Here is a 22,144-nt window from a genome sequence, read left to right on the forward strand (position 1 = left end):
AACGAGCTGATTAAACTGTGCACTGTGCCTTTTGCCATCCAGTTTCCAAGCTCTGCACGCTCTCATCTACCCAGCTGCATGCATCATTTATATTTATCACACAAAGCAGTTTGCCTCCTCTTCCACATAAAAGGCAGGGTGTCGGGAGCAGGAAGCACATGCAAAAAATCTACATTCTTTTTGCAGAGGTTCCAGTAACTCCTCTGCAATGGAATTCTCTTCTATTACAAGAAAAATAATCCAACATGGATCTTTACTTGACAGCACTTAATGCAAACCAAGGCAACTTAAAAGCCCAAGTCAGGAGAGGGAGCACTAGAAGTATATCATACTTTGGTACTGCCAAAGCACAAACACAGATGTGGGAGAACTAAAACAGGGATGTGCTAGAAGGAGTAGAGCTGTTGTAAACCACAAACGCTTACCAGCTAAGAGACACTTACAGCAATACACCAGTCAAATGTCTAGTCCTGCTCTAGGGGGCTAGTTCCCACAGTTACTGACCCTAAACTGTGCTCACAGCATCCCCAGTCTCAAGCTGTCAGGCAGATGAACTTGTGCTCAGTCCTTAGTGACACAGACCAACTTCCAAGGGCTTGGGATACAACCGTAGCCCCATTGGAGTGTACAGACACATATGAGCTCTGGCCCAGGCTCCAAGCTGGCAGGACACGAGGCACTGCTGGTCCAGAGGCCATTCAGACACATTAGGACTGCACCCTGTGTCTCTGTAGTTAAGAGTTTGGGAACAGCATTATGCTTACTCCTCTAACTGGAGCTGGCTTGTGTCATGTCAGATTGCAGAGAGGGTGATCTCCCAACTGCCTGCAAGTAATGCAGCATTTAGGGCACTGCTGCAGCCTCAGAAGATGAGTGGCAGGCATTCACAGGCAATGTAGATATTCCTCCCTCTGAGTCAGCACTGAACCATGAACCAGTAAGATGCCAGAGGAAAATTACCTCTCAGATAGATAGCAGCTTTCAGCTGAGTCATAAACCAGAGCCACTGAGCCCTCCTGACACCTTTCAGCAAAGCTCTTGGTGGTAACCCAAGCATGGTCAGCAAGAACTGAGCATTTGACTTAAATGCATCATACTAGGTCCCTACAGAATAAAACCAACAGCAAAGGAAATCCTTGCAGGAAGCACGCCTGCAGGAGGCTCTTTTGTTAATATTCAGACATCGTGAAGAATCATAGCTCAAACTGATTTAATTCTACCAGCAACAGCTCTAAAAGCAGGCTCTGACCTCACATTCCAGAAAGGACTAATAGAAACCTAAATTCCCATTACACTTTTACTGCCTAAATTACTTTCGTGATGCTGCTCAAGTGCTGCAATAACCCACCTCAGTGCTACGTGCTTAGTGCTCAAAGCTGCTGTAGAAACATGAATGATTTTACAGTTGTTACAGAAGGGAAGCAGAAAATCACAGCTAGAAAAGCAAGAATTACTTGGGTGTAAGTCCCAAGGACACCCCCAGTTTGCACTGATACCCCAAGTTTACATCCTATGAGATGAGTTTTTCCTCCTTTCCACCCCCTAAAATATACCTGTGTCCCTTCTTCACACTTCTCCCCATTTTCACTGGTTGCTTCCATACGCATGAATTTGGGAGGGCGCCCGGGGCGCCTGCCTGGTCCAAACCTCCTCTTCCCTCGGCCACGACCTCGGCCTCTGGCTCTGCAGAACACATGGAACTCCAGGTTAGAGACAAAACAGGTTGGATTTGGAGGCTCCACTCATTGTGCACATTCTCTCTCAGCATCATTCAACTCAGTAACCAGACCATACAACAACTGATTTGATTAAGTGTGTGACCAAAAGGATTATTGGCTTCTAGCAAGTCCTGTGCTGTGGCAACTCTCCTACTTCCAGTGTGCCCCATGAGGAGGCAAAGCACTACAAGCCTTGTTCTCCAAGCTCTGTAGCCGCCCACATCCAAGAAGCATTATGTATTCCAATATTGTGGTACTGAAATAATGCAGCTTTTTCAGTCACTGCCAAAACAACCCAAAAGCAAACCAAAATCATGTCACCAGTTCCAATGGGGTGTTTATTTCCCTTACGCTGCTTCTATTGCAAAGTCTCTTACAGCAATCAGCTTCCTGGTGCCATGTTCTTCCCTTCTGGTGCTGAGCTGTTCTCCCACAGGCATCCAGGTCGGACAGCAAGACCTCTAGGACAAAACCCCTGCTTCCTGCCAGTTTGGGGACACACCAGAGTGACAAGGAGGCAAAGCCTTCAGTACCTGCTGAAGAAGTCCAGCTTCTCATCGTGGGAGTTGAGGTGCTGCTGGAGCTGCTCTGAGCTCATGAAGCGCCGATTGCACTCGTAACAGGGCCAGTTCTTCTCTTGCTCTCTGAGAACTATGTTCAAAGGGAAAGGTCAGGAAGAGCATCTCGGTCACCACCGATGAAATGCTTCATTTGGTTGGTTGGGGTTTCTTTTCTCCCTAAGCCATACTTCTCCCCTAAAGGTTAGACAAACTGCAGAGTATCCGTCACACTGGTCCCTTTATCCCCTCTGCACTGTGGCACGACCACAGCTCATCACAGAAAGATAAAAAGGTCACTGGGGACAGTTCACATGGACTATAAGCACCACTTAAAACTCAGGGAGATTCTGGACTTTACCTTTGCATGGAGAAGCACCTACAGGATTGGATCTCTGGCACAAGTATGGGGAGGTCAAGAGAAGCTCTCAATCTAAACCCGCAGCACATCAGGTTATGAGAGACTCAACATTAAGCACCAAGCACAGAAACATAGCTCTTTCCAACAGCAACCTAATGCTTCCCATAGACTGAGGCAAAAGGTTAAGTTATTGCAGTAATAGCATGAGAAGAGTTAGTAGAAATAAGCCCCAATAACACAACCAAGATCTGGTTTAACTTCTCTTAACCTAGCAAAAACTTGGGAGCACTAGACAAGCTGTGTACTTGAAACAGAGAAGTGCAACACCCGAACACTGTCACACAATAAAACCCAAGAGAAGAGCCCAAATTACCCTTCCTTTCCTCCTCGGATATGTCATGGATCTTCTGGTTCACAAACTCTGCATAAGAAGCAGCATACCACACCTGCAGCAGGAAGAAAAGATAACAGAATGCTCAGATGGAACCAGAACTAGAGGGAATCCATTTGAAAGCAGGTTTTAAGCAATGCATTTACTTCACTTGCCTCAAGCACTAACTCTTATCCTCAATAATGAAGCCTGTTGAGATCAATGTGCCCTCACTGACGAATGGAAGAGCTTTGCTCAGAAGGCATATCCATTTAATTTTAAGGTACAGCCTCCTAATACGAATGTTCATCTCACACATGGCTACCAGAAGCTCTAAAGGAGATAAAATTAATCTCTTCAGACCCAAGTGTATGACTGAAAAGGATGGGTGTCACCCAAGTGCTGGTCCTTGGTGGAACAAGAGTAATAGGAAAATAATGTCCATTTCTTTCCTGCTTTCTGTCCACAGAAAACAGGCAGCACCATCCACAGAGACTCACTTCAAATGCGCCTGAACTTCTGAAGGATTGGAGCAAGATGGTCCTGCCTCCCAAAACAAAGATCTGCCAGGCTGCAGCAGGATGGACCCACCTTCAGTATACAAGGGATTTCGGGAGCTTTCAGCAGGGAGAACCAGACAGACACACTTTATTAGAGCCTAAAAATCAGATGTTCACTTCTAGCTGAGATTTCTTGCCCCATTTGTCATTTTATCTTACTCTTTGATTAAAAAGGTCCCGTTTCAGAAGAGATTTCTACAAGAAGGCATGAACAGATTCTCAGCATGAAAAATCTGGGCAAGTTTAAACTTGCAGTAGGCCACATAGCAGCAGTCAGTGGCATTTCTAACTCCCATAAAGGTGTGTGTCCCTCGGCAGGAATCTCACTAGCTGGGTAAGAAGCAAGCCTTGGAGCTCCTAGACCCGTCATGCAATACACAAGTTCTCAACTTTAACTGGTCCTCCACTTAAAGGAGGTTTATGTTTTATAATTTATGTCCATCTTTGGATATAAATTATAGCCCTGCGTGGGGAGGAGAACACATTACAGAGCCTGGATCATTCACTTTCAATTCTCAAACCAATTTTACCCTAAAAGACACTACTTACACATAAAGGAAGAAAAATGCTGCTGCTGCATGCAGGTCTGTGCACATTTCATTAAAGTCTGATTTCCAATTGATTTAAAAACTTGAGAAAATGATGTTTGGATGCACTTCAAATGGATTAACAAGGTTTCTAGTGATTCAGCTTAAACAAATTAAGGACTGATGCCAGAGAAACCAAAAGGAACCTTACAAGAAGTGTGCAAGGAGGCTTTTGGCCTGGTTAAAATCCAGGTTTTTGTTACATTGTTGAGAATAAGATTTGAGGAAGAAAAAGCCTTTTCCTGATATCAAAGTGGTTTGGTTGCCCCCAGTTCCCCACATGATGCTGAAGACGAAGGTCATCTGAGCCAGCCACGTTGCTTGGAACTCAGAGTAACACATTGTAGAGGGAACAGAAAGTAACTCGCAGGGAAGTCACAATATCCTTTATCATTTTCCACATGCAAAGTTTCCAAAGCTCCAGGAAAGCCAGGGAAAGCGAGAGCCCACAGTCACTTAAGGCACCAGACAAGAAGTCAAGGGCACCCAGGGCTAACTGGAAAGGGCATCCAGAACTCAAAAGAATGAGACTGCTGCAATAAAATTAGACTGCATCAGCAAAACAGTTGCAGTGTAAAAGCATGAGAGTGACAAACCAATCATGTGCATACTGATCTCAGACTTCCACTGACCTCAGTGATGTTCGATTCATGTGCTTGATGAGAGAAGAAAAGCCCTAAAACTATGGACAGAACCATTCCTGGCACTTGGAAATGCACTTATTAAACAGGAACCTTGAAGGTTCGATTTCATCAGTAGAAAAATGAGCCCCAAACCATGAGTAATGCCATACCTTGAGTTCCTGCTTGGGCTCCACGTTTTTAATGGTGGTGTAGTAAATGTGGTGGCCATACTGATACGCAACCAGGTTCTGCTCCAAATGGTTTTGAGCTGGACGCACAAACATCATCCAGTTACAAAGTGCCTCGCTAGAAAGTTCAAACCACAGGTCCTCTTGCAAATCTCTGTCTTTTCTGTCCCCCTTCTCAAGAGAAACCTGTAGCAAAAGCCAATTACATGTGGCTGTAACTGCCTGGCAGCAGGTTCAGAAGCCTTTGAGTTGCCCATACAACTATTACATTAGGAAAGCTAATGAAGGCATCATTGATTTTCTTTCTCTCTGCTAACAGGGATCCAGAAACAAGCAGCATTTAGGAAAACACTTAGAAGACAGGCAGAGATTTAGCCAGGGAGACACGATGGCCCCTTCCACAGCTTTCAAGGGCAAGAATCATTCATTAAAAGCATCAGCCACAGTACTTGACATGTGGCTGTAAATGAGGCATGAGAAGCTCTAGCTTTAGCAGGTTATATGGCATCAGCTGTCCAATGTTTCTAACTGCCAAATCCACTTCATTGCTTTCCTGACTCAAGCTGGAAGCAGTGCTGCTCTAGCTCAATATTGGCTGGGTTACTGGATCTGCCTGGGGTCACAACTTGCTTGGCAGGCACTGACCATCAGACAGCAGCGCTCCTAAGACTGCAGACTTCATCTCTAGCAGATAAAGAACCAATTTCCACAATCAAACCAGTAAATAACTGGATAAAAGTCAGCCAAATCCATTACACCTCAACTCCAACATCCTTGCATGAAGAAGGGGTGAAAAATCTCTCCCCTTCCCTACATTTTATGGGGGAGAGGAGGGAAAGGGGAGTAAAAAGTACTTTTAACTTAAGTTACAGCGTGACACAAACGAATGGCTGCAAAACATCCTCAGATGGGGCTATTTTTATGCCCAGATGCTGCTTCACCCTGTGTGAAAATGATTCACAGCATTCCATGTTACTCATCCTATACACCGTAACACCATACTGCCAGAATATTCACCATGATTATTGTGTCTCCATGAATAACAATAGATTTCAAGCCTGTCTGGGTATTCCCAAGTCACATTCGGAGACAGAAGTATCAGAACAACATCTTTAGTGAAATAACTCATCAAGGCAGACTGACAAATTCATGCTAATTAAAGCTTAAGCACAAATGGATCCCTCATCCCCTCTCGTGCACACATGGCCTTACCTTCAAATGGATATAGCAGTCTTTGAGTTCTGTTTGTCTAACCAGGGGTCCTTCCACAGGTCCAAACTGTGTGCGTTTGGGGATCCTCCTTTTGGAGAACACGCCTCCCAAAAACCTGTCTATGTAGAGCACCAAGGGAAGGCTGGCTCTCGCCCTGGTCAGCACAGGCCTGTTTGGGATTGGATGCAATGGTCCGTGTTTTGGACACACAGAAGGATGCGCGTTATTACACTCTTCACACCCTACAGCACAAAGTCAGAGAGGACATGACTGTCAGACAGACACTCACTCAGCTCAGAAGGCACAGCCTCATCTTGTTCTAAACTTCATGTATTCCAATAGTCTGTCTACATCTTAAAGCATTAGAGAGGGCAGCTGCCTCCAAAAGGAAGAATAAAGCAGTTCCAACGCTCCACCTGAGACAGAACCTTGTTTTTGCAGTAAAGCAGCCCAATTTGAGCCTACATCTCTGGGTATCAAGGAATTTACTTATTACTGCTAAAATCTGAATGATTTTTACTAGACAGAGGAAAAGAAATAAGAGGAGGGTGACTAACACACTACACAATACTTCCAACGCTTACACAAATCATTGGGATCAAAGGGTCGAGGTGGATCTGGATCCCATTCATCCATGTCAGTGTCCTCCCCCTCTTCATCCTCATCTTCATCCTCATCATCTTCCTCTTTTGTTTCCATCCTTCCCATTTGATTCTGCAGAGGTGCTAAAGGGTCAGAACCATCCACTGCCTCCATAGGAGGTAACACCTGGTTATGCACCGGTAACGATGCCTGGAGGAGAGAATTCACAAACTATCACAACTGAATCATGAAGGAAAACTCTTACAAAGACAAGCAATGAAGCTTCTTGCTAGTTTAACCCTTTCTGCTTCCTTTGGTAATGGAAAGAAGGACAAGGGAAAGTGAAGTGACATGATAAATGATTGCTGAGGGATGTTTTGCATCGCTGCTACCCACAGCATCACTCAGGACAGCTCTGGGTCACTCACTACCTGGTTCTACCCTGTCAAGAACTCACTACTCAGGAGAAGAAATTGAAATCAAAGCAGCTCTGGGCCCTCACAGAAACCAAGCCCAGGCTCTGTGGAAATTATCTAGAGCCTAAAGTTGTAATTTAGCTTCTTTTGTGCAAGTGAGAATCCTGCACTTCAGCACATGATCTTTTCCATCATGCAATCACCCAAATTCAAATCCCCAGAGCACACATGCAGAGATCATAAGGGATGAGATACAGAGAGTCTAGATACAAACTTGGGGACATAGTGGACAGTTGAGGGCACTGTATTCTTTCCCCAATTTTAAAGTTTATCCCTTTCTTCCTCTACAAAAAGAGACAAAACTAATTGGAGTGCACTGCACAGAATGTTCTAGCACCCACACAGGTTCCTCAGGTACAGAACAAGAAATACTACACACAGCAAAGCTGCCTCCAAGACTGGCAAAGAGACCCGATGGATGTTGGTCCTGTGTGTGACAGTCAGCATTACACCTTCTGTTAACTTGGGTTTCAAAGCTGAGAAGACTATTTTAAGGCGGCTGCCCAAGGCAGAACAATCTGTAGAACAGGTTTTTATGTATATTAAATACATAGACTGGTTTGAGTTGGAAAGGACCTTAAAGCTCATCCAGTTCCAACTCCCTCCCATGGGAAGGGACACCTTCCACTAGAGCAGCTTGCTCCAAGCCCCTGTGTCCAACCTGGCCTTGAGCACTGCCAGGGATGGGGCAGCCACAGCTTCTCTGGGCACCCTGTGCCAGCGCCTCAGCACCCTCACAGGGAAGAGCTTCTGCCTTGTATCCATCCTGAACTTCCCCTCTTTCAGTTTAAACCCATCATCACCCCTGGTCCTATCACTACAGTCCCTGAGGAAGAGTCCCTCTCCAGCATCCTTGTAGCCCCCTCCAGATACTGGAATGCTGCTCTCCTGCAGGAACCGCATACACATGCTGAAAGACAGCACCAATTTGTGCTCCAGCTTTCTCCCATCTCCTCCCGGATCACAGACACGTCCCATCACCTGAGACAATGGAGCAATGACATTGGTGTACATTGAGAAGAAAAGGGTGCCTGGCAACTTACTCTATCTGCTTGAGGACCCTGCTCCAGAGCCATTTGCTGGGGGGGTTCAGCAACGCTGCCGAGCACGGACAGGTTGGTGGGATTCATGCTCTGAGCAGCAGCAGGCAAGAGCACAGTTACCTAAAATCATAGGCACTCAGTTTAGCACTGCAGCATTTCCATCATGCCCTGCATGCAAAGCTCCCTGGAGTCCTACACTAGGTCAAAAACTGCAGCATTGTCATGGCTTTCGTTAGTAAGTAGAGATGATGGACTTGGACAAAACCTGCGGATCTGGGGACAAAGGGAAAAGCTTCAAAACTCACTCTAGATTCTGCAACTTCTGCATTGCCCATCTCCCACTTCTGGCTTTAGATTAAGGTCCTACTCAGCCTGGGTTCAAACTGCACTAAGGCAAGATGTGAGAAGCTCTTTAGCTCTTGGTCAAAACTAGGGATTTGAGGTCTTTCTCTCTTCTACGTCTAAATTTACCTTCTTTTGTTTTAAGGGGAAAGGTAAAGAAGGAAAAAGCAGCATCTCCTCTTTGCACCTTTCTTTAGCAAACAAAATCCATTCTAAAACCAAGATGGTCTATTGACCCCATTGGAAGATCAAACACCCACGACTATTCCAACAGTGATCCTTTTCCTTGCATTGTCTGGTTACACTGCACATTTCTGGTTGTTTCCATCCCCAGTTTTGTTACTACACAAAAATAATGCATATTCCCACAGCATTCCCATTCATTCTGCTACGAAACAAAGCAGAATTAAGATCCTAAGAATCACCTTTCCTGCCTTTTGTTTCCTGCTTATCTACACGGGAATTTGCACCATTATCTCGCCTGATTTCTCATCCTCTGCAGCTGACATCATGTAGCTTCTGCTTTGTGCCTCTGACTATTAAGCAGCTTTTATGCTAAAATTAAAGCCTCTGCACAGAGTGTTTAACAAATACAGATAAAAGTGAGAACACAAGTTGTGCCAACAGTGAAGGAGCAGACAAGAACATCTACAACACAAGCAGACAGCCTTAAAACTTCAAATCTTGTTTTGTTCACAGTAATTCATGAAACAGTATAAAGACTACAGGAAAAAGACTTCAGGAAAGCTGAACCAAGCTGCCTGGTGCTGCATTCTCTGAGGCCAAGTGACAGCTGGAAAAGCATCAGTATTCAGTGGCACCTCCAGCAATGAGAGGTGCTTGTGTCTGTACCTCCTATTAGGATTTCCTACTACTAATCACACTTTAAGCACATTCTGACTTCCATCAGTGCAGGAAATACAGGCATGAGATTTAAAACCTCCCAGTTTCTTTTCGAGATGAGGTTTCTTCTGAAAGATAAGTGGAGCTTTAATTCCTATTTTGACCTGTTGACAGTGCAGGGATGTCCCACATGAAATGCCTATGTTAAAACACCTGCAAAGGCAGGAGCTGCCACCGTGAGGGACCAACCACTTGCCAGCAGTGAATAGCCCTGCTGGGGCTGCCATCAGACAGCATCAAAAGGGAGGAAGGGCTGAGGACAGACAAGTGTTCATGCCCTTGATACTCCACACAGGGTACTAAAAGCACACATCCTTTGCAGTGTCACTCACACTGCACATAGAAATAATGTCCACTTTTAATTAGATCCTGTATTTGTTCTATGAGCTTTAAGACAACTCAATAGGGTTTTCTGGCTTCTTCATGCAAAGGTGGTGATGTGGTAAAATACATTCTGGATTCCTCCAGAGAACTGGAAGAAAACGGGTAGCATCTTTACTGGGTCACTCATTTCCTCAACGATTTAAAAGGTCTTTTTCTAGCAAGAAAATTGGCTTTCAGTGCACATTCAACCCTGCACTCTGCCCCAAGACTGTCAATAAAGATGTATTTAAACTATAGCTTTAGCCATGACTCCATTGACATGTGCCATTAAAGACTCAGCAAGCAGTAAGGGTTTTAAGTCTTTATGACAAGCAGGGAATTGGAACTAGAGGTCTAGATCTGAAAGCACCTCTACCTGATTACCACAACACAGTCCCTAAAGATACTAGTAAAAGTTAACAATAAAACCTTCCCATTGTGATGGATGAGAAAGGAAACACAGGTTCCAGCTTCATTCTGGCCCTAGTCTCCTTTCCACCAGCACATGCCTCAAACCTGGGATGCCCTGGGAAGAAAAGGGAGCCAGTAATAAACTTCTGCAGGATTTGCACTTAATTTCCTGGGAAGTTTTTAGTAAATGTAGAATTGGATCCAAAGTTGCTATCCCTTGAGAGCCTCTTCTGGATTTAAAAGGCATTTGGATGAGAATCTGGATGAGGCCAGCTGCAAAGCTGGTCTTTCCAGAAGGACACACTAAAATAAATCAGCCACATCAGCTTGCTGACTTAAAGGGACACTGGTGAAAGATTTTGCAATCTATCTAGGGCAATAAGTATTTTTGTTGAACATGAATTAAGAAGAGTAAACTCAAACTCTCTTTTGTCATGCATGCACAGCAGCTTGTTATCATAAGCTTTTTGCCCTTCAGGTTGAGATGACAGCACACAACTGAAGACTGCCATTTGACAAGGTCAGAGCTAGCTTATATTAAGGTCTAGCAAGACAGCAACATCTCTCCACCTTCAGCAACAGTCTCCTTAACAGCTCAGGCCCAAGAAAATTCATGTCTCTTCCTTACCTGCTGGGTGGTGGCATCCTGTTGGACATAAGCCACTTGGGAGGGATCTGTAAACAGAGTCTAGACAAAGTGAAAAAGGCTTATCAAACCAGCCTGGGGGCTGCCCACTCCCAACTCACACCACAGCTACCCTGCCACCCAGAAATCAGCCCCACTTCACCCTCTGCTAACGTGTCTGTTAGCACAGCAGGTTAGTTCAACTTACCCAAGTGCAAAGAAATTCAGCTAAGCTCAGGTAGTTTAAAACATGATACCACACTGAAGTGGCACTTTTCACCCATATACTGGAGTGCCTCATGGGAGTTTTTCTTCTCTTTTCAACACAGAAATCACTTTGTCAGGTGTTGGTTTGAGAAAGTCTACAGGATGAAATTCAATAGCTGCATGAAAACTACATAATACTCGAGGGCAGGACAGAAGATAACCCTTACATTTATCTCCTGCAAATTCACAAGACTTCTGTGTGCCGCCTTCTGAGGAATTATCAAGCATACCCCACATGTGAATTTCATCAAGCCAGGATGTCAGCTCTTTTTCATTTCACAGCAGACATGCCAGCTCCAATATTCTTACAGTAGCCTGCAAGAACAGCCCTGATGGGAGGGCTTCCCCCTTGGAAAAGCAAGACTTACATGAAAACTACGTACTGATAGAAGTCAGCCTTGCTAACTTCACTAAAACTCGAGACATCTGAGCTGGTGGCAGTCTGGCTCCAACCAAATACAGCATGGCATAACACCAATCCCATTAGGGCTTGGAGAATTTCATCTCAGTTGCATGATAATGTCTTAATACTGCACCTCTTTGTTCTAATGGAACAGCTAAGAACTGTGCAAGAGTGAGACCACAGCACAAGGCTATGCCAGCGCTGCTGTGGGTGTCAAGTACATGCACTCTGTAGCACTGCTAATAATAATGTCAGCTAAGTCATTATAAAACATGCTTGACAAAGCATGCCTGTTCCTCTTGCATTATCTGCGCACAGACGTACTACATTAACTCCCCATAAACATGTGCTGACAGAGAATAAAAGCTGTTAGATACAATTATGAAGAGGAAAAAGATTCCAAGTCTATAAAATCAACAATATCCCTGAAGCTAATTCTAGAAAATGAGATTGAATACACCGAGATCCTCTGCAAAGACATGGCTGTCACTGTAACTGTCAATTATGAGAACTGTACTATGCAAAACAAGGACTCCTCCAGAAGACACACAGATTGCTCTTAGCTTTGTACTCAATACAACAGAGGCAGAGTTTCTGGAGAGATTATCTGTCTTTTGGAAAACACCTTTGAGCTAATTATAATCTCATCCACCTTCAGTGAAATAATTCATGGCCTCAACATCCTTTGAGTCCCACATTTGCACATCAGACAAATGAACACCACAAAGTCGCTGTTTCAACACCGGGCAGATAAAAGCGCAAAGAGGAACTGCCTGCTATTTCCCAGTCCTACCACTTGGCTGGTAACCAGCTTCCATCTCAAACCAGCTCGTTTCCTAGGTGCCAAAACAGGGTGTGCACAGAACCACACATGCCTGCGTAGCTTCCACGGGGTGGATGTAAACCAGGGTGTGCTCAGAGGTGTCCACAGAGGTGTAGGAGGTGCCATCTGCCGTGTAGACAACCTGCTGCGAGGGACGGTCCTGCTCGTCGCTGTACACGATCTGCGCCACTGTTCCCCCCTCAGGGACAAAGTGCACCTGCAACAAAGAACACAACCTGTCTTGAAACTGGCATGTAGGCCTATGGGAAGCAACACAAGGACAGAGAGTACCCACACACATTGGGCTGCCCCAAAAGGAGCCCGAGCAGAAGACTGAAGGAGGTGATCCTGCCCCTCTGCTCTCATAAGACCCCACTTAGCTTCACTGTGTGCAGCTCTGGTGTCCTTACCATCAGAAGGACATGGAGCTGTTGGAGCAAGGCCAGAGGAGGCCACAAGGATGATCAGGGGCTGGAGCACCTCCTGTATGGAGCCAGGCTGAGAACACTGGGGCTGCTCAGCCTGGAGAAGAGAAGCTGCGTGGAGACCTCAGAGCAGCTTCCAGTGTCTGAAGGGGGCTACAAGGATGCTGGGGAGGGGCTCTGCATCAGGGACTGTAGGGATAGGACAAGGGGTGATGGGTTCAAACTGAAACAGGGGAAGTTCAGACTGGGTATAAGGAAGAAGTTCTTCCCTGTGAGGGTGCTGAGGCGTTGGCACAGGGTGCCCAGAGAAGCTGTGGCTGCCCCATCCCTGGCAGTGCTCAAGGCTAAGTTGGATGGGGATGGAGCAACCTGCTCTAGTGGAAGGTGTCCCTGCCTGTGGCTGGGGGCTGGAACTGGATGAGCTTTAAGGTCCCTCCAACCCAAACCAGTCTGGGATCCTGCAATACACACTTAAATTCTCACTGAATTATGGTAACAACATAGAAATCCAGACATAAACTACCTCCAGATTCTGGTTCTACTCTGCATTGTAACTTAAGGCATAACTGGTATAAAAGGCACCTACCCATCCTCAGCTCTTGCATGATGCTCTGAATATTCCCAAGAGAAAGCAAGTTCATATTTGAACTGGGGTATATAAGGAATTTATTGGTATATTGCTTCCCTTTACTCTCATAGTCCTTTCTGGATTTATGATAATTACTGCATCCAGCTAGTTCTGTAGTTGGAGTGAATTTGTTCTGCTTGATGAATGGCTAAGAAAACCTATAACTTTGATACTACTTCAAGTAATAGCATTGCACCTATCATGAGGCACCAATAGCACATGTTAGATTGCTTCTCTGTAGCGTGTACATGCAGTACCAGGAGAAAATTCAACGATTTAAACAGAGAAACATAGAAATGAAAGCATCAAGCAATGATTCCAAGGACAACTGGAACAAGTTATGTCCAGGCCAGCAGTTTAAATCTAGAGTTCATTTTGACAGATTATTATGACCATAAATGATGATAATGGCCTACCTTGAACAAGCTAGAATACTTAGTTCCAGTGGCAAGGGGAACATGGTTATCTTTTGACACCCTTAGCACACTGAAAACCTTGTTCAGCACACAGTTAAAATAGAACAGTTAGCAGGAAGCCTTGTTTTAGTCTCCATATTCATCCTCACATAAAATGTTTGCACATAAAACGATGCAACAGCTACATATTTGATTTACTTTACTTCACCTTGTAGCTTATGCTTCACAAGACACCTGGTGCTCCCCCACGGGTGCTAAGTGCTGATTCTGTACAATAAATCCTCATACAAGCATTGCAGTAAGGATGCAGGGAGCATTTCTCATTTGGAGAGCACTCTGCAAATACTAATTAAGCTTTCTAACTGCCATGTGCAAACAACAGCATGATTATCCCATTGTAGAGATAACAGAACACAGCCCATTGAAAAGTGCCTTTCCTTGCAAATTTCCAAGCTGGAAATCACCAGGAGAGGCAGAATTTCTCAGCCTGTGGGGCAACCACAACATGCAGCATCCTCTTCAGAACATATTCAGAAGAATAAATCAATTTACAGCCTTCCAGAAATTCCCAGCTGCATTTTGTCAGAGCAACGAGCTGCACACATCAGAATCTGACTGTATTAGTCACTCACAATTAACATTTCTCCCTTCCTCACTACCCAGATGTCTGACTGGAATGAGTTATTCATCTTACTTTCCCCAAGGTCCACCCACAATTCCAACTGATTCGACTGATGCCATCAAAACGGGCTGCCACAGACCACAGATCTGGTTAATATTCATTAGCCTGGACAGCCTTCTCTTGCCCACATGGTTGTGCATCTATTTGGCCACTGAGAATTGTATAGCCACAATGTTCAGCTCGTTTCAGATGTCTCTCCATCCACTGCTGTAGTGTGCACTGCTCACTTGAATTCAAAATCACCAGACAGGTATGATTCCTCCCCAAACAAAAGCAGAATTCCCAGACTCTGATAAAGGCTTGCATGGAAACACCACCCCAAGCAGAAACCAAAAGCTCTGGAAGACATAATTCACCTGAGCACTATTCTGTTCCTGCTCAGCAGAGTCAGCCCACACCTGAGGACCTTCCTCTTTCGAGTTCATCTCCTCCCTGCCGTGGTGCTCCATGAGGGGAGAGCTCTAGTGAAGGAATGTCTGGCTGAAGAGGTTCATCTGTTCACTGTGTTTCTGCTTCCAGAAGACAAGGTGATCTTCAGTAACATGGCTATAAGAGAAAGAAAGAAGATGGAGATATTAAAACAAGAGGTATGAGCTGTTACCATCAGCTACCACACGTGTATTGTCATTTACCGTGCTCAAGTTCTGCTGTATAATACTTATTATGTCCTATTAAGGAGGAAACAAGTGAACCATTGCTACAACTGCACTGGAGGATTACACTCAGTTCCTCCTGCACATATTTCCTTGGCCACAGAATATTCTTCACATGGTCCTTCTGGCACCTATAGGCCTTGAAATCAATAAATGATGAAGAAAATAGACCCTTCAGCTTCCAACAAGAAAACATTATGTTCGGAGATGCATCACCAGTTTCTCAGTTTTGCTCAAGAACCAACTGGGTTTACACACACGGGCAGCTTTCCCCTTGTACAACACCGCTGCCCCAGTTGGTATTCAGGCAGTGTTACAACAGACAACTCTTAAGAACAATAAAACTTAAACACTAATTCATGTGAGCCCAAAGACACTGAGAAATTGCTTCCAAGCTGGGTTTTATCCCATTTTATTTGGGCCTCTCAATCTACCAGTGGGAACCTCACACGTGTAATTTACAGCTCTGCTGATGAATTTAGTCAGTGGCTCAGCACCTTCCCAGTCCTTGGTCTCTAAAGTCATATTAAATCAGGAGGAATTAGCACAAGGCTGAGCCCATTTCATTTTTCAACTTGATTTTCTACCAAGTGCCTGGTCTGGGCAGCAGGACGCAAGCAGAAGGCTCCGTGCTGATGCTTTCATTCATTTGCATTTTCAATGCACATTCTTGTAGGCATAATTTATTCCCCTAAATGCCAGCAGTTGGCTTGTCACTGCCCAACTAAAATAAGGAGGATAAAAAAGAAAGCAGGCTGCACTTTCTGCCTTCTGCTGATCCTGCCAGCAAGGAGTAAGTGTAACAGACCCCAGCACTGACCGTACCACTGGCCACCACAGAAATCAACAGTACAGCAAAGGCTCAGGTTAACGTCGCTGAACTGAGTGGCAGGGGAAATAAATATCAAAACATCACATTTCTTCCACATATGCAAAGAAAACCCATGGGAAAGATATTTGTGGGCATCGCTAGACAGCATCTAATGGCATTACTGGTGACTAGAGCCTCACACTGGCTGTCTCATGCAGAGCAACACAGTACAGTCAGCCACAAGCAGAGGCTGAGGAGCAGTTCTGACCTCCCATCAGACCCCTAAGCTGTTACAGGGGTGAAAGAACAGAAATCCACTGATACTGCTTGATAGGAAGCATGCAGAAAAAAAAAAGCACTGAGGAGAAAAGGAAGACAGACATGTGAAACATTAACTGCAGCAAACAATGAGGAGCCATGAAAACCAAGTGCTGAAAACCAGGGCCACTTCCAAGTTAGTTAGCACGCACAAGCTCTGATCTATAAACATCCATCATCCATCCCTATATACTCCAATCCACTTGTTAATAAGGATTAATAATGAAGGGGATTTCTCATACCTAATTCTAGTGCTTTCACTGGACTTCATCCCTCACTTTACCAGCTATAAAACCACCAAGGGGTCTACAACTGTTGCGTGAAACAGTTTGTAGCTCAGTAAATCAATCTGGACACCTCCTAACATAAATGAAATGCCTTATCCTGGTGATATGCTTTGGCTGGTTTAACCCAAACACCTCTTTTCATTCACTATCAGTATTAATCAAGAGCCAAGTCAGGTAATGGCACTAAGAATAGTCAGTCATCGACTCAATTGCTTAGAAACATTAAAATAAATGCTTAATAAATGCTTCAAGTTTGGGTTTTTTTAACTGTAATTACCCTGTTAATAAGAATATAATTAATTTAAGCAGTGATGAAGAGAAAGGCACAATTCTGGCTAATTCCACACAGTGCAACAGGTAGGGTTTTTGGCTGCCCTTCCCCACAAGGGCTAAAGGAAGATGCTGACTCACTCCTGCAGACTCATTTTGGCACAAAGAGCTTACAACCTGAGTGGAAAGGAGATTGAGGAGTTCAGACAGGTCTTTCATAGACAAAACTGGGCATTAAGATTCATATTTGCCAAAATAATAGTACCAGAAAGCGGAAGAGAAAGCAGAAAACAGTCACTTCAAGTTTTACCATGCTTCCAGAAGTGCTAACATCAAATCTGAGGGAAAAAAGGTTGAGCCAAATTCAGTGGTGTAGTGTTTAAAAATGGTTCTGTTATTGCTGTTCTTCACAGAAATGAAAATACATACTCTCAGCCCAGGCAATTGTGTAGCAATGACCATCAGACACAATATCAGGAGCTGCAGCATTTGCTGCTGCTTCCAACTTCTGTGCTTCAAAATACATCCTGGGATCTGCTCTGGGATGAGCTCCTACCAAAGGTTGGATGGAAATCCATGAATTCTCATCAGGTCCATCACAGAATGGCTTGGGCTGGAAAGGACCTTAAGACCATGCAATTCCACTCCCCTGCCACAGGAAGGGAACACCTCACACTAGACCAGGCTGCTCCAAGTCCCAGCTTTTATGACAGAAAAAAAGCAAAGGAAAACAGCTTTTTTTTTTTGCCTAGAAGAGGATGAGGGGGCACACAGAAAACATGGAAACGTGGATGTGTCAAGTGAGGAGTCAGTGCAAGAGGAGACAGGCCACATCCCAGAGAGGTCCCAAGGCCAGGCAATGAAGAGGGCACATGGCAGTGTTGGAATTCAGCTGGTAGGAAAGGCACTGGTGAAACACGTTAATGTCAGGAGCCGGAAACTGGTCCATAGGGTGCTCTTCCCCATGAATCCTTCATGGTCTTTTCTTCTTTAAATCCCCCTCTCAGTTTTCTCTGCAGCTGTGACACCGACAGCCACAGTGCCTTGGGATTTTAAGGATTTAAACTGGGAAGATGGCATTTTCCTGCCTGAACTAGCAGGCATGCCTCACCCAGTCCATGCTGCGGGATGACACAAGCTGTAATAGGGGTAAATATAGCCCAGTATCACTCCAGTAAGTCAGAGTGATGACGTAGTGACAGGACGCTGTGTCACTATATATACATATATATATGTATATATATAACTACATTATATATCATGACTCAAGAACCTGCACAGCTCCCATCAGTTTAAAACTCCAGTGGAAGATAAGCTCACTGTGACTTGTGTTTGCTGGAGCTCTGAGACAGCATCCATGGGTGCTCCAAACTACCTCATCAACAGTGAAGCAGCTCCTTATGCCTGGAAAGTGCCTTTGTGTCATTGAACAGCTCAGCATCTTGGAAACCTCATTTGAAAACTCCTTTCCACCACCACGATACTCTCTAACCACTCTCTCCTGTCCCTGCAGCATGTTGGTTTCTTTGAAGGTGGATTATTAAACCAGCACCCATGGAACATCACCTCATGGGTGCACCCAGGATCCCTAACACTAAGGAATGGGAGCAAAAGGTGCTTTTAGAGCAAACCTCCAGTAACAGCAAAGTCACTTATGTGGCACAAGTTCCTGAACTACTTGAATACAGTCAAGTCAAAACGGTGCTTCAAAGGAAAGTTCAGCTCTGAAATCCACTCAAAAGCACTACCCAAAAAGATAAATATGAACAGCAACCATATTTTCTTGGCTATTAAGTAATGATATGAATGCTGCCAGTGCTGGGACTACACAAAATACACAAAAACCCTGGTGACTTCATCTGCCACTGGCAGTGCAAGGACATGCTGCTGAGAAAGCACCCAAGCCACCGACATCCATTTCTGTCCCTTCTCTCGAGTGAGAAAAATGGGGGAATATTAAAGGTGGGCAAGGGGAAAAATCTGCTTCCTGACTCAGGGAGCCAGAAAGCCACTGCAGTATCTCAAATGAGAATCCACCATGTGTAAAACAGCTAATGTGATTTACTCCCCGGTGTAAGAGGCTTGCAGATAGGCTGGGGTTCCCTGCAGCAGTAATAGCAGGGGCTATTAGCTTAATCCTTTAAGCACTGTGCTCACTGAGCACTCTTTTCCACCACCCCCCATATGCAAGACTTTTACAAAAGAGGGTTTTACAACTATGGGTCTTCCTTAATATGAAAAGGATTTATTATGCTCCAAAGGAACATCACATGTGGCTGTAAAAAAGCTCTATCCCACACTTAAGTGAATTACCCAGCTTGCCTAGAAGGCAGAGTCCTTTCTTGAGATCTGTTGGCAGGAGCAGCTTCCATTGCAGCAAGAAGGTTTCTAACCTCGTTGAGGACTGAGTCACGACTACCGTCTCCTCCTCTGCATTCCCATCCATCAAAAGCACATCTTGTTTCAAGGAACTCTGGGCTCTGGTGCATTTTGGCTCAATGCTCACAATCAGGTAATACAGAACCACAGTATTTATGGCTTTTTCAAAATGGAAATCATACATAGGACTAAGCCAGCAAGGATTATTTATTTCCACAAGAGGCAAAATGGCTTCAATATATTTAGTTGTATAAAAAATAGCCAAACACAAACTCACTCTCTACTCAAATTGTGCATAATAAAGCTATATATATATCCTTATATATATATATATATCCTTATGGCACATCCAGCCTCAAAGCAACAGTGAGCTGGAAGAGATCTTTTCCATCTTTCAAGGCCACTCCTCTGCTACAGTGTCCAACATGTGTCACTGTCCTTTTCCTGCTGCAGGAGCAGCTCGACACGTTGTAACTCACAAAGTACCAGGGAAACAGGGGAAAGTCTACCACAAAAGGTGGGAGAGAATCTGGGATTCCAGGTGAGCCCCAAGAGGACCAATAACCATCCCCCTGGGGACATGCCACAGGCCAAGTTGGAGATGTGGTTCCTGCGCTAAGGACATCCCTGCTGGACCCTAATTCTTGTATGAGGAAGCATTTCTTCATCATCTTCTGAGGGGGCAAAGAAGCAAGCCAGTTACATTTCTGTATATGCACATGGTCTGCAAACCACCTCTCTTCCCACTTGCTCCACGTCTGAATACCCACTCCAGTGACTTAATTCCTTCCTCCCTTCATGTGTGCCCATGTTCTTCACACGGTCATCTTCCAAATGGTTCATACTGTGAGGTCCCATCGCCTGTTGCTGTCACACAGTGCAAGTGTCAGGCCCCAGCTGCTTGAGGCCGTGACCCTACCTACTTCATTGGTTTGGTTTATAAATGATAGTGAGGTCTGACAAAGTGAGAAATGAGAGAGAAAATATATTCCCTCAAAAAGGAAAAAAAAAACAAGGTCTGCATCAAAATCTGTGCTCAAAACATTCAAGGCACTCTCAGGTTTTACTGAAAGAAAACCAAACTGTACCAACCACACCATTCCCCTCCAGCACCTCCTGGGCATCTTCTTGTCTCCCATCCCTTCCCCTGCTCAGGCAACTCTCCCCAAAGCTAGCATCAATCAGAGGAAGAGGTTGTTGCCCTTCCTATAAAGCATACAGTGCTGTTTCTTCCGTCCCTCATCCATCTCCCCTCTGAATTAAATCACCCCTCAAAGTTCAAAAGACAACTATAGCTTGGTTAAAACCCAACAATTTCTCCTTCAGGAGAGTTGCTTCTCTGAAGTACAAAAGACCACAGAGAACAAATTAGGCTATCTGCACATTAAAGCAGGCAGGGACTTCATGTATAACACACCAGCTAAGGGCTACAACACACCTTCTATTTCTGCTGTGTTTTACTGGCAGGAAATAAACTGTCAAGCAGACCTGACCTCCTGTTTAAGTCAAAACAAAGCTCACAATACTCAAACAGCCCCTGCAATTAGCTACACTTAGAAGTCAATTAAAATCCAGTTTACACAGCTGACAGCAGCTGCAGGTGGGCAGAAACACACTTAAAAGTAGCTGCTGACTGCAGAGGGAATTACTATTAGTAATAAGGGGGCCAGAGGACAGCAAGCAACGCCACACAGCCATTTCTCTCTATAAAAGAGAGTGTCAATTATTCCAACAGAGAGGAACAACAACAATAATTAATAACACCACCAATTACGTTGGTATCTCATCCCATAACAAGGCAATAGAGCTTGGTATTAACCACCTAACACGCAAAACAAGTACAAACATAGTAAGGTGCCAAAAAGCATCAAAATCTGGGACATTTAAGTTCTCCATTTAAGGGCTGACCCGAGAAATACACCCTAGAAACGAAGGCATTAGAAGGCTTGAGATTGCCAACCAGTTTATTTCCACAAAAGATCTTGTAAAATCAGCTGGTGATTCATCAGCATTTCATCTGCCAACGTAAGCAACGGGAAGGGGACAACATAACTGAGTTATTCAGAATGTCACAGAAGGAAGTGGTCTCTGCTCCCACTGAAACGCTGCAAGAGAAGCATCAATAGGTATCGTAGACACGTCTTTGGCCTGCAAGCACCACAGATCTAGGGTAACACACTAGAGGCTGGTACGCAGATACCAAAACCCTGCCCATTCATTTCATTCTTGGGACTGTGAAACACAGTAGCCTAAACCCAGTTCTTAACTTTGATCTATATATTGATCTATATATTGATCTATAGTTGATCAGAGCTTCTGAGGCTCTGCAGCGAGCAGCTGAGAGGGAAGAGGTGCACGTGCATAGCTCAGAACGTCTCCTACATGTGAACTGTCCCTTTAGGATGAGCAGTTCTGAAGGACAGACCACCAGCACCTCATTTTTCCCCTCCAACCTCATGATTTAACCCCCCATTAACAAATTAATGCCACTGTGGCGCAGGAGGAGAGAGACGGCAGCTCAACACCGAAATCCAGGTAGCAAGAGACCTCCAGGCCCAAACAGCCACACGTTACAACCCTATCCCACAAGAACAGGCATTACTTGGCAGCGGGAACCACGACCAACACCACAGCTTCCACTTGCCAGAGCCTCGTGCTCCCTTCAGGCCCTCGACGGATGAAGCCACCTCAGGCAGAGGGAGCGGGCAGCAGGTCCTGCTCTGCCTGTGCATGAGCTCCCTCCACACCTCAGTGAAGTGGGGAAAGGGCTGCCTTCCCTCCACACCAAGCCCCCCACAAAGCCGCCCCAAAGGCCGCCCTTGGGGCAGGAGCCCATAGGGCCTCCCCTACAAGCACCCCTC

The 22,144-nt window shown here is 45.0% G+C and overlaps 1 protein-coding gene across 3 annotated transcripts in view; it reads right to left on the reverse strand.

Moving 5' to 3' along the window:
* The window catches only part of PRDM10 (PR/SET domain 10), a 38,486-nt gene extending 18,895 nt beyond the window's left edge, over nt 1–19,591 (reverse strand). The window contains exons 1-11 of one of the 3 annotated variants that reach the window (XM_057401563.1): nt 19,218–19,591; nt 14,922–15,111; nt 12,467–12,631; nt 10,925–10,984; nt 8,278–8,397; nt 6,761–6,968; nt 6,177–6,418; nt 4,947–5,150; nt 3,010–3,082; nt 2,252–2,369; nt 1,554–1,683 (exon numbers count right to left, since the gene is read on the reverse strand). In XM_057401563.1, coding sequence (XP_057257546.1) covers nt 1,554–1,683; nt 2,252–2,369; nt 3,010–3,082; nt 4,947–5,150; nt 6,177–6,418; nt 6,761–6,968; nt 8,278–8,397; nt 10,925–10,984; nt 12,467–12,631; nt 14,922–15,014 — 1,413 coding nt within the window. In that variant the 5' untranslated portion in view covers nt 15,015–15,111; nt 19,218–19,591. Of the gene's footprint in view, nt 1–1,553; nt 1,684–2,251; nt 2,370–3,009; nt 3,083–4,946; nt 5,151–6,176; nt 6,419–6,760; nt 6,969–8,277; nt 8,398–10,924; nt 10,985–12,384; nt 12,404–12,466; nt 12,632–14,921; nt 15,112–19,217 lie in introns of those variants that run through there. The other 2 variants (XM_057401548.1, XM_057401556.1) reach the window with 2 other exon arrangements.
* Between the last annotated feature and the right edge of the window lie 2,553 nt (nt 19,592–22,144).

The sequence above is a fragment of the Pezoporus wallicus genome, unplaced genomic scaffold, assembly GCF_028554395.1.
Source record: "Pezoporus wallicus isolate ANWC-B61680 ecotype Strahan unplaced genomic scaffold, APGP_CSIRO_Pwel_v1 contig_14219, whole genome shotgun sequence".
NCBI classification, from domain to species: Eukaryota; Metazoa; Chordata; class Aves; order Psittaciformes; family Psittacidae; genus Pezoporus; species Pezoporus wallicus.